The sequence below is a fragment of the Diabrotica virgifera genome, chromosome 5 (assembly GCF_917563875.1).
Source record: "Diabrotica virgifera virgifera chromosome 5, PGI_DIABVI_V3a".
NCBI classification, from domain to species: domain Eukaryota; kingdom Metazoa; phylum Arthropoda; class Insecta; order Coleoptera; family Chrysomelidae; genus Diabrotica; species Diabrotica virgifera.
In genome coordinates this window covers 168,844,488-168,858,218 of record NC_065447.1, presented here as the reverse complement: position 1 = coordinate 168,858,218, position 13,731 = coordinate 168,844,488, and the positions used below count along the sequence as shown (strand labels likewise).

The 13,731-nt window shown below is 34.0% G+C and overlaps 1 protein-coding gene across 1 annotated transcript in view; it reads right to left on the bottom strand.

Annotated features, from left to right (window-relative positions):
- Positions 1-13,731, bottom strand: part of LOC114324331 (tyrosine-protein phosphatase Lar) — a 574,734-nt gene that overhangs the window by 18,468 nt on the left and 542,535 nt on the right. Inside the window, exons 16-18 of the mRNA XM_028272137.2 lie at positions 11,733-12,304; positions 11,071-11,351; positions 7,146-7,281 (exon numbers count right to left, since the gene is read on the bottom strand). Of these exons, the coding sequence (XP_028127938.1) occupies positions 7,146-7,281; positions 11,071-11,351; positions 11,733-12,304 (989 nt within the window). The remainder of the gene's footprint in view (positions 1-7,145; positions 7,282-11,070; positions 11,352-11,732; positions 12,305-13,731) is intronic.

Below are 13,731 nucleotides of genomic sequence, written 5' to 3'. Positions count from 1 at the left end.
AATCATAAGAACATACCAACAATAGGTATATATACTTTGGTACAAACAAGATCAAGAGTCTTTGGGCAAACATGTAATAATAATAGTCTCCCGTTTTATACCGCTGACGCGGCTTTGGGATTATAGCAGGGTAGTCTGCTATATCTAGGGCCTACGGTATACATATACAAGGAAGCTAAGAGGGCCAGCGCTACGCTTCAACTGCCTATTATTACTCCTGGTTTTACCCAAGGTACTCATTTTATTCAGGATGAGAAGACCTGGGGCCTATAGACATTTCTAAAAATGTCTCTAGTTGTTCTTGCGGCGCTGGGATTTGAACCCCGGCCTACCAGCACTCGAGCCAAGCATACTACCGTCTGAGCTACGCCAGCTCCCGGCAAACATGTAACTACAGTGGAACCCCGATAAGTCGGCCCCCGATAACCCGGAAGTCCGGCTAACCCGGACCGATTTTCATCAGACAAAAATTTAACAAATAAACAATTTAACAATTTTATCAAATAAAAATGTATGTAGGCCAAATAATATTTCAGAGATAATGTGTATTTGTGTAATTTGAACACATAAGTACAATAGTAAAAATGATTCATGCACACGGCGGCAGCCAGAGCGACCGTCTCAGCTTATCGGAAAGAACAGACACCTGTCTGTATTCCTTTTTCTTTATTTATGTCAAACTGTCTTAGCATTGTTTAAAAAAGACATGACTATTTAAAAATTCTTGTATTGTGTGTAGTAGAGCCTATTAATCACTTCCGTTCTGTAATGTAATCGTGCTTCAGATTGTGTTTGCTTTGTCTACGTAATGGTAACAAAACGTAAAAATGTTGCAGTGACAATGGAAAAGAAACTAGAAACATTATTTAGGATTGATAAAGACGAATCTTTAAAATAAATTTATTGCAGCATCATAATATGATATTATGCTACCATAGGTCTGGATCCCGCGTATGAAAAAAAAGTTGATTAATAGCAAGCTAAAAATTTATTAATAGCTTAAGGGTGTCTAGTCGGATAAACTTTGATATATGAGAACACTGGAACAGGGGCAGTTTTAATTGTGGAACAGGTCAAAAATTTGGAACGGTCAGAACACGAAAATGACACATTTGTTTTGTCCGACAGAACAGACATAAACTCTCCGAACAGAGATTAAACTCTCATGCAAAAATCAGACTGCTATTTATCACCTGTCATAATTCCTGTCATTTGACATATTCTACATGTTCCACTCATTAAAACGCCAATTTGGTGATAAATAGCAGTCTGATTTTTGCATGAGAGTTTAATCTCTGTTCGGAGAGTTTAAGTCTGTTCTGTCGGAAAAAATACATGTGCCGTTTTCGTGGTCTGACCGTTCCAAATTTTTAACCTGTTCCACAGTTAAAACTTCCCCTGTTCCAGTGTTCCCATATATTAATGTTTGTCCGACTAGACACCCTTAAGCTAATAACAAATTTTCAGCTTGCTATTTATCAATTTTTTTTTGTACGCAGGATCCAGACCTACCATATTATGGTGTCGGTACATCTCTACAGTATGACTGAGTTTTTTACCAAGAAATGAACAAAACTCTACACTCTATACAACTATACGTAATTTAGATGTGTACTGTGCATATGTGTTTCATGTTTTTGTAATTGTAATGGAGGTTATTTATTAATTTTTACTATATTCTCCGGCTAACCCGGATTTTCGATAACCCGGATCGGCCGCGGTCCCGATTAATCCGAGTTATCGAGGTTCCACTGTATAATAAATCTTACAGCCTACGTCAATATGCAACTGTGTTTCAGGCTGAAGTTTTTGCTTTGGTGGCCTGGATTGACGAAATCATTGATGAAGACCCTACAGCCAAGAAACTCAACATTTAGACAGATTCTGGCAGTAAAGAACCCACTCACGAAATCAAAACTGGTGAGAAACTGCAAAGATCTCCTCAACAACCTGGCAAAAGACAATAAAGTGCCTTTAATATCGGGGCCAGGTCATGAAGGGGTTCATGGGAACGTACAGATGAGTAGATATGTTGGCGAAACAAGGCTCGAGAGATACTTTTGAATCCCAGAACCTTTCTGTGGCATCACTAAAGATGCTAGGAACAACGAGGTTCAAAAATGGCTGATAAGGAATAATCAAGAATATTGATAAAAAACTCTCAAACAGTTTGATGAACCTCAATAAACGAGAGATCAAAAGGGTCACTGAAATGGTGACTGGACATTGCCGTTTAAGAAACCACCTATACAAACTAGGTATAGTCGGTTCGCTAAACTCAGACTCAACTGGCTAGATATTTTAGTCGATAATTTTTTTGTTTTTTGGCAATTTTGCAAAAATTGGGAAAATTACTAACTATTTAGTGATTATTAACTATTTAGTAATTACTTTTTGCCAATTTTACTAAAATTGGCAAAATTACCGACTAAAATATCTAGAAAGTTGCGTCTGAGTTTAGCGAACAGACTATAATAGTCGAGGAAATGAAACTGAAAAAACGGCAAAACCTCGCAACTTTTTCGTCCGGCATCGATTTGTACAAAAATTTGGGATTAGGCTCATTTCACCCTCTAGTTCATTTTCTATATTGAGCCGTTGTACGCTTTTGGTTTTTTAAGGGTGAAAACTACCCCTAATTGTAAAAAATTATAAAATAACATTTTAAACTTTAATATTGCCAATGTTTGGTTCTTATTAGTTACATAATGATTGTTTTATGCTTTAAGATTTAATATCATAATATCTCAACCCTTAAAACATCCCTTGTTGGAGCTATATATAAAAACTTTACTTATCCTAAAAAAATAATTTCGGCTTGCATCGATTTACATAAAAATTTCGGATTAGGATTATCTCACCTTATACTTCATATTCTATATCATTCTCAAGGGCGTTGATTATTTTTAGGAGTGTAAACTACCCCTTATTTTCAGAAATTATATAAAAACATTGTAAACTTTAATATGGGTAAAATTTGGTTTTGATTGGTTAAATAATGATTGTTTTATGCTTTAGGATATACAGTGGAACTTGTTTATAGCGTCATTGAAGGGTCCAGTAAAAAAATGACGCTATATCAGAGTGACGTTATAAAGGAGGTAGAGAAAAATGAATGTATGTAGTACTTGCTTTTGATACTACAACTTGCCATATTAAAAAATGAAATGCTAATTAGGTACTAAATTAAAATCTAAAAACAAAACAAGCCGAATACAATTTTACGGTAACAAAAACATCTTAAACAGACTGTTGTCAAGGTCACGTAACTGTACACAGAAGGGATAATTTTATTGGCCTGTCTCACATTCTTAGAAGGAACAATGCCGCAAAGTCGGAAACGCATTGCACTTCATTCTTCATAAAATAAAAAAAGGATAACCTACTGTACAATTTTATGACGCTATAGACGAGATTACTTCATTTTTAGCCGATAAAACCGGGTTTTTAATAATGTTATCGAATAGTGTTTGGCCGGACCTATTAAAAATTGACGTTAGAACCGAGATGACGTAACTACCGAGGCCGTAATACCCAAGTTTCACTGTAATATCATAATATTTCAACCCTTAAAACCACCCTTAATAACACTGTAATTTTTATAAGTAGATAATTTAATAGATATATACAGAAAAAAAGTAGAATTAAGAATTACAAAAACATTTATTTACAGAAAAATACGAATCTACAAATATGTACAAATATAGTATTTTTACTACAAAAGCAAGATTACGTAGGTCAAAATTTCTGACGTAAATGCACTGTCAAAACATTAGAATGTGACTTTTCATCATGGCCAGGTTAATGTCATTACTTGTCAGATATTTTTCTTTGTTTTTGTTTATTATAAAAATAATATCTATAATTCTTTATTCTAATTAATGATGTCAATCGGATTTCATCAATAGGGCTTTTCATTCACAGTCATTTGTTTCGAGCTTCTGTCAAATGTCGTATAAACCGTGCATATTAATATTATATACAGACTATACAACATCTGACAGAAGCTCGAAAGAAATGACAATCGATGAAAAGCCCTATTGCCGAAATATATTAATCATATGCCAAAATATTTGTTAATGTTAACGAAAATAATGATATTCCATAACATCAACTCTAGAATTATTGCAATTTGTGTAGCACAGTCACGCACAGCTAAAATACGACACCAACACGGAACTGCCCGATCTTGTATAAGCGTCCACATGGTATTTTAACAAGAAAAACGTAATCGCGATTACATTTAGAATTTTAGAATTATATTAATTAAATAACCAAAACAAATTATTATTAATAATATAAATTTTCTAAAACAATTATTTAAGTTCAATATTCCAAAAAATAATAATTTCAGTTAAATATTTTAGACATTCGTACACTACTCATACATTCAAACGCAAATGACACTTCAGTGTTGCTGGTTGCGGTCAATTATGCTGTGAGCTGTGAAATAATCTATTTTAATAATTATACCTACACCGTTCCTACACTATGATAATATTGTTGTTAATTAATATATTTCGGCAAGTAATGAAAACCAATTGACATCATTAATTAGAATAAATAATTATAGATTTTATTTTTATAGTAAACAAAAACAAAGAAAAAAAATATCTCTGACAAGTAATGACACAAACGTGGCCATGATGAAAAGTCACATTCTAATGTTCTGACAGTGCTCATACGTCAAAAATTTTGACCTACGTAATCTTGCTTTTGTAGTAAAAATACTAAATAGTTTTTTTTAGTCATCTTCTAGTATACGAACCGGTTCTATGGTATTATATACATAGAAAATGCTCTATAAGCGGACTATTTGAATTTTTCGAAAAAAAAATTCGTTTTATAAACATAGCTCCTTCAATTTTGGCGATAAAAAGTTTTTTCAAATATGATTTTGTAGGATTTTTGAAGAGCTATAAGACTATGTAAATTACATTCCGTAAGATCCCTTAGTTTTTAATTGGGGTGGGTTTAAAGGGCTCGCATAAAAGGGGGTGTTTGCTCGTAAATAGAGGTTTTAAACAGCTATATCTCGCTAACTATTCACTGTAATGAAAATCTGCAAACAAAGAAATTTTAGTCATTAAAAAAGCTACAATTTAGTAATCTATAATTTTTTTTATATCTCCAGTATTTTCGGAGATTTTTTGAAGAAAAAGGTGAAAAATATGAAATTGCAAAAAATCATTTTTCTTTAAACTCCAATTTTTCTAAAATTAGGTCTTTTGAATAGGTTAAGCCTCTTGGGTGTATTGATAATACTAATATAAAAGGAACTACAGAAAGCTGAAGACCAATTTTTAATTAAAAGGGTAGTTAGGGGGTTATTTTCACTGATTTTTTCGTAGAGAAAAGCAGGTACCGACCTTTTTTTGATCATAAGTCGCTCAATTTTTACGTCAGAAACTTTTTATTATTTTTTTGAAAGGTCTAATTGTATACTTGAAAAAAGTTTATATAAGTTGTCCTCGAAAAATGCAAAGTTTTCCCGTTATTTGGTTTTGAATATTTCAAATTATGCATTTGACGAAAAAAGGTAACCTTTAACATGTCGTATCTCGGTTTGTATTGGTCGTAAAGATATTATAGAAAAATAATTTGACTTGTGTTACTAAAAGATTCAATTTTGATATCTACAATTTTTTTATGAAGTGCATATTTTTCGAATTATTCTCAAAAACCCTCTAAAAAATCGATTTTTTCGTCGAAGAACTGTTACTTTCAACCGCGAATAACTCGAAAAATATTAGTTTTACGAAGAAAATGTAAAAACCATTTTTTCCTTAGAAATACGTTTTACATCGATTTACATGGTAAAAATGTAATAAAAAATTCCCACCCCGAGATGGGGTGGCAACCACCCCCAAAGTTTTAGCGTACAGCGGCATGATATAGAAAATAATCCTTAGACTATTCCCTACCTTCTGTGAAAATTTCAAGTAAATTCATGCTGGACGAAAAAATTGCGAGCCAAAATGCTTCATTTGCTGGACTATAAGGTGAATGGACCATGATGCAGAAAGTGCGAAATGGGAGAAGAGACTGCCATACACATCCTATGCCATTGCAATGTGCTAAGTGATGTAAGGCAGGAATTCACTGATCATCTGAGGTTTAAACCAGAAGAGATCCTAAAACTTACTTGCTTACTTATTTAGTCCTAAGCCTTTCTACCTTTAGGCGTAAGGCTGGTTCTAAAGCTACCAATAAGAAAACTGTTGGCGTTCGTTGAGGCCACAGAACTTATTAGAGTTTAAGGAAACAAAAACACCACGGTCTGGTACAAAGGCCTTATGACTAAGTGCCAGAGACTAACGAGTCTCGCTTGAGCTAAGAAGAAGAAGAAGAAGATACCAACAATAGCAAAATAAATAAAGTCGAAGAACAAATAATATACCCGTGGAACAAATATTCCACGAATATACGACTGTTTTGGATTATCTCGACAACGAATATTATACAGTGCAAAATATGAAGAACGAAAGTAAATTGCAAATTACCTTGCTGTTCATTGGAATAATTATTAGAGCCATTTACTTTGGTACTTATTATGTTAGAGACTAAAATATTAATTGTCGCAACAATCCAAAACAGTCGTATATTCGTGGAATGGCCCATAATCGAAAATCTCATACACAATACACATGCAACACACAATACACGGTCACACAACCATGGACAAAAATTAAAAAAAAAAATTAATTTCAACAATCAAATTTGCCCTAGGCTAGGGCAATCTCAAACGATATTTTTCAACCACACGTTGCTGTGGTCCATAAAATCTAGTCCAAATTTTTCATTGTTTGAAAAGAAATACATAACCTAAAAAATCAGGTTCTAAAATTTTTGCAGAATTTTTCAGAGTAAAAATTCTTGTCAGGAGTGAAAAACGAAACGTCAAACAGTTAAATTAAAAATGTAATTTTCATTACAACAATAATTATTGTGGGTCAATCCTATAAAAACATAATAGGTTTGTTCCAACTCGATACAAAACTGTTCTTGAATCGTTACGCGCATGCGTAATAACGAATAATTATGCCCAGTAACACATTTTTCGTTACTGCGCGGTTCACGAACCGTTCAAGAAAGGTTTTGTATCGAGTTGGAACAAACCTAATACTTAAAATAGTAAATATTACCTCAGTTTGGACCATTGCAGGCCGTTGAGTTCTCAATATTCTAGCGGTCTGGAACACGTCAACAACTCCTTCATATTGCATTCTCTCCAACACAATACTTAGTGTGATAAACACACCAGTTCTACCAACTCCAGCACTGAAATTAAAAAAATTATATTAAAAAGTGTTTGCATATTTGCTGCAAAAGTAGAAAAATCAAATGTAAATTTGGTCAGACAAATAAAGTAAAGTTTAAAGTTTGTTATGGAAAATAGTGATAAGGAGTAGAAATAAGTTGTTTATAAAGTTGTGTGTGATTTTTATGAATATATTCAAGAAATCTTAATCAAAAACAACTCAGTATGTCAAAGTGTCATGAGAGCAAAACAAATAGGTAATTTTTAAGAGCTCGAGTGTAATTCGGTAAGATTATTTCACGAATAAATCTGTTTTTAAATAATTTTAACTAATATTTTATTGATATCCTGAATATGGGCCATTCCACGAACATACGCCTGTTTTGGATTACTTCGACAACGAATATTTTACTGTGCAACATAAGAAGTACGAAAGTAAATGTCGCTAATAATTATTCCAATAAACAACAATGTAATTTGCAATTTACTTTCGTTCTTATTTTGCACAGTAAAATATTCGTTGTCGAAGTAATCCAAAACAGGCGTATGTTCGTGGAATAGGGTATATTTGTTAAACCTATTCAAGGTGTCCTCTTTGACAAGTTCATTGTAAAACATTCATTGTCATTAATGTCACTGAAGGTTCATTTTTGCGTAGCAACTGCAAATTCCTACTATAATTTCCTGCTACAATTTTTATTCTTGTAGCTTTCTATTGGTCAGATTCTTTATGAATGAAATAATCAACATTAATATCACAAGAGAGTGAGAATAAATTGAAAATAACGCGACAATTTTTTGAAAACTTGTTGCCTGGCAATGGACAAGTCGAGCCCGCTTGGGCCGCAACTCGCATACTTTTTGGTGGTGCAAAACTTTAGCGGTTAAGTATATATTCCGATATAATATTCAAGAAGATAATAAAATAAATATCCTAATATACAGGGTGTTTCATTAATAATTGTCCATATAGTAACTGTAAAAACCTTAGCACAAAATACGAAGATTTAACCTAAAACACTTAAATAAAATGTGGTTCCTTACTGAGCTAAAGCGTGTTTTATCTAAAAATTTAAAAATTATTTTTGCTCAGCATTTTAAAACTATTCGACGTATCCTTTTTATACTTAACAGAAAGTGCGACTACTATACAGCCTGCTAAATTACGATAAACAAACGTTTCTAGCTACTACCAGAGGTGTACGACAGGGGATAGTGAATGGTTGACCCTTCTCAAATTCTACGCCACTGGTGGAATTACTATTTTAGTGTCATTTTTAGATTTTCCAATACTTTCATTGTAAATAAATATACTCCTCATTGGTAACGATAAAGTCATTAGTTTTCGAGATTCCTCCTCCTCCTCTATCTGTTATCCTTCGTAAGGATGTAGTGGCGTCATGTAAGTCGTTTGACTATTTCTATCCAATCCTCTCTCTCCTGTGCGTGTTGTTTTGCTTCGGAGAACGAGTAACCAGTATGTCCCTTATTTGGTCCGACCATCGTAATGGAGATCTTCCTCTGGATCTTCTGCCCTCTACGTTGCCTTCAACTATCATTCGTTCCATGCCTTCCCTTCTTCTAGTTATATGTCCAAAATATCTCAGTATATTTTGGTTGATAGTAGTGCTGAGTCTAGTTTTTTATGTTAAGTTCGGCTAATATTGAATTATTTGTGCGATGTGCGGTCCATGGTATGCGCAACATTCTCCGGTAGACCCACATTTCAAATGCCATTATACGTTTTGCATCTGCTTTTTTGATGGTCCAAGTCTCTGAAGCGTAGGTGGCGATAGGAAATATTAACGCTCGAATAAGGCGTAATTTTGTGTTTTTTGTAATGTCAGTATTCTTCCATATTTATGTGAGTTTGGCTGTTGCCGATCTGGCCATTATGATGCGCCTACGGATCTCGTCTTCGCATCCTCCACTGTTAGTAATAACGGAGCCTAAGTAATTAAATTGTCTGACCACTTCGTAACCTGTCAAGTCTCTTATCTCCGGTTGGTTGTTTCGGATTCTATCGATGATCATTACTTTGGTTTTCTGTATATTTATTTTCAAACCATATTCTGTACTCACCGTTCCTAGCCTATTCATAATTTCTTCCAGTTCTTCTGGTGAAGACGCCAATATAACAGTGTCATCAGCATAACGCAGGTTTTTTATTTTTCTTCCTCCTATCGTTGCTCCACCTTGCCATTCCTCAAAAACTTGACGCATAATGTGTTCACTATATATATTGAATAGAATGGGGGATATTATACATCCCTGCCGCCCTCCAGATTTTAATTTGAAGTTTTTCGAAAATACATTATTAACTCTTACATTAGCGGTATTATTTACATAAAGTGCTTGTAATAGATAGATTAGATGTTCTGGCTTACCCATTTCTCTAAGTGTATGCCACATTTTATCCCATTTTACGTTATCGAAGGCCTTGGAGTAGTCAACAAAGCACAAATATGTTTCTATGTTAAACTCTCGAGATTTTTTGATAATTTGACGAATATTAAGAATGCGTTATCTTGTTCCCCTACCTGGGACGAATCCGCATTGTTCTTGTGAAATTTGCGGTAAGAGAATGGATTTTAATCTTTTCGAGATTATTTGAAGTTAAACATTAAACGGCACAGTTATTTTGATTAATTTATGATAATATGATTCATATGATTAAAATTTAAAAATTATTTGTACCCAGTACTTTAAAACTATTTGGCGTATCCTTATCATACTTGGCAGAAAATGTAGGCACTGTACACCCTACTAAATTAAGATAAATAAACGTTTCTAGCTACTACGAGAGGCGTACGACAGGGGATAGTGGCTGGTTGACCCTTCCCAAATTCTACGCCACTGACGAAATTGCTACTTTAGTGTAATTTTTTTATTTTTCAATACTTTTTATGTAAATAATATACTCTTCATTCGTAACGATAAAATGATTAGTTTTCGAGATATTTGAAATTAAAAATGAAGCGACACAATACATTAATCAAAATAACCGTGTCGTTTCATTTTTAACTTCAAAGATCTCGAAAACGAATGACTTTATCGTTACGAATGAAGAGTATATTATTTTCATAGAAAGTATTGGAGAATCCAAAAATTGAACTAAAATAGCAATTCCGCCAGTGGCGTAGAATTTGGAAAGGGTCAACCATTCACTTCCCCCCTTCGTACGCCTCTGGTAATAGACAGAAACGTTTGTTTAACATAATTTAGTAGTTTGTACAGTGCCTATACTTCCTGCCAAGTATGAAAAGGATACGTCGAATAGTTTTAAAATGCTGAGCAAAAATAGTTTTAAATTTTTAGATAAAACACCCTGTAACTCAGTAAGGAACCACATTATATTTAAGTGTTTTAGGTTAAATCTTCGTATTTTGTGCTAAGGTTTCTCCAGTTACTATATGGACAATTATTAATGAAACACCCTGTATATTGTGTATAATTGTAAAAACCGCTAAACAATAAAGGGAAAATAAAAAAGACGACGGCACTGTGTTTAGAATACCACCTATTAAAAGCATTAAGAAGCACGTCGTTTGATCTTTCTATCTGGGGGCTAAAATATTAAAAGGCTTAAGTTTTCTCTGGATCCTCTTATTTTTAAACAAAAAATTACTTCAGTCTTGGAAGGGTTAGATTGAAGTCATTATATTCGAAAGCAAATTTTCAAAACATCCAAGTTATAAGATTTTTCAAATAAAATATAAACCATTTCGTGTTAATTATTATAAACTAACTAAGCTAGTTATTATACAATTAAAATAAAGAACGAAGTCAATAAATTATAGCAAACATACCTGCAGTGCACAGTGATAGGTCCATCCTGTCCAAACTGCTCCTTAGTTTTGTGGACCTGTCCAATAAAATCTATGAATCCTTCTCCAGATTTAGGAACACCCTGTTCTGGCCAGTCGGTAAACTGGAACTGTCGTATTGTTCTAGACGAGCCGTCTCGTGCGTCAGTCACTTTAAATTCTCTCAAAATATACTGCGGCATGTTGTATTCCGCGATTGGATCTACAACGAAGCACTGATATCGCACGGATCGTTCACTGGGCCAGTACTGATGGCATTTTTCCTAAAGAAAAATAAATTTTTATACATTTACAATAAAAAAACAATAAAACATATTTATATTCTAAAAAGTAAGCTAAATGCCAATCCCAAAATCTAGAAAATCAGATAGGTGGCACGTCCATGATATCAGTTGATAGAAGGACCAAAATATGGCTCGATAGATATGCACTGGGTCACTTGTCGGCCTTTAAGAACAACACAATGTGAAGTTTACTACAAGTAAATAAAGTGAAATATACTGCTAGAACAGCGGTTGCCCAGATCGACTAACCAATGAACATTAATGGTGCGGTTACGTCACGAGTATACTGTAATTATAAGTTTATTCTTACTTTGAAATTTTAAGACTTTTCCTATTATGATACTAGTAACAATGACTTACCCTTCCCATTTCCTTAAGTTTAGTTAACATTACAACAATAGTAGAATTGTGCTCCCACAGCATCCTCCAGAGATCATCGGTAGTATCAGACATCGGTCCTTGGGTGGCGATGTAAGCCTTCCTATACCTGTAGCCGTCTATGAAGCTCGCATTGATATAATCCGAACTTTCGATGTTTCTCAACGGTGTAAGACACACCCTGGTGGTCTCGAAGGGCAAGATATGTACCAAACGGTTTTTGTGTTTGTTGCAAGGCAAATTAGCAGTAGCGAAACGTGAAGAATCAGTCTTAATATTACTCAATTTCTTAAATTCGTGTTCCATGCCCGATATGTTTTCTCCGGGTTCGAGCTGCATCAATTTCTGGATATGTGAGTGCAGATTTCTGGCGGGAACTTCAGTCAGGCCGCAAATGTAGGCCTCCAGCAGTGAGTCGTGAATAAAGATGTACTGGTCTTCGGTCTGAACCATGTAGTTGCGTTGTGCGCGCAAGCAAGTAACGTGGCCGTATATATCTACCGTTTTTTCGTGACGTATGCGTTCCAACATCGAGTCAATAACAATAAAACAACCTGAAACAGAAAACAGAACAATATTAAACACGTGAAATGAAAGAAAATGAAATGAAAGGAAAGATTTTTTGTTATTTTTTTTATATTTTAGCTTTTTTCCTTTGTAATGTATATTCTACAGTGACGAGCGCGCTAATAACCGGCAAAATAACCCAAAAAATATGGAAACCATATTAAGTTGTCAGATAAAAAGAAATGAAACTAGTGAAAGTGGGAAATTTAGCGATAAAAACCTATAAATTTATTTTCTATTTATTGTTTACCATCTTTAGACGTATCAGATGAGTATGTCAACTAAAACTGTCACCATCACAGTGGCAGTTGCCAAACTCGTCCGATACGCCTAAAGATGGGAAACAATAAAAACTATAGAGAGTTTCATGTTAAGAATAGAACATTGCGGAGATAGCTCCATGTATTTCTTATGAACGATAGAAGCGCGCCGATGCCACGCCGTACTGAATAGAATGAATCGTATATCGGCAGTCGAGTATCCACCCGTGCGCGAGAGGTTTGGCAACATTGATCTCCGTAAGCGTAACGTTCTATTATTAACGTGAAACAAAGTATAGTTTCATTTCTTTTTATGTCACAACTTAATATATTTTCCATCTTTTGCGGTATTTTGCCGAATTATTAGCGCGCTCATCACTGTATAGTGCTCTAATGACACGGATAATGTCTAGAAATTAAAAATACAAAGTCTGTTTATTAAGTAAATGAAAGCTAATCAGAAAAATTATCGGTGTTCTAAAATTAATTCTTCAGAATCTAGATCACTAGCTATGGTAAAAACATCACGGTTATTTTAACTCGGTTCAGAAGAATTTAAGTTTGTTAAACACTTTTTGCAAAAATATGAATTATCTAAAGCGAAATCCCTACGGCCTGAAAAAGGAAACAAGTCTTCAACACCTAAGGATTGGAACTTGGAATGTACGAAGTATGTATTTGCATCGGACAGGACTGATGATCACCTATATGTAAAAGGAGAAACATGACCTTCTACACTCTTGGCCAAAATTAACGGGCCACCTTAAAAATGGGTAATTTTTGATGTCTTATATCTCCTAAACCTGTTGTCCGATTTAAGTGATTTTTTCAACACGTTATAGCCTAATTGCTTGACAATATCGTTATAATAATATTGTTGCTAAACAGGTAAATTATCATTGTATACCGGGTGTACCAATCAAACAGTGATTTTTTCTTAAAGTTTGCATCACCCTGTGGAATATTCTAGCATTTAAAAAATATTCAAATTAAAACCTAACTATAGCCCCATGTTTTCTCAGCATTCTGTTTTTTGATTCATTCGCTTATGGTGGATAATAAAAAAGTTAGGTAGTCAAACAACTAGCCATGTTTTTCATTAATACAGACGATTTAACTCACCAGCAAAATTTACCCCGCCACCCCGTACGCTC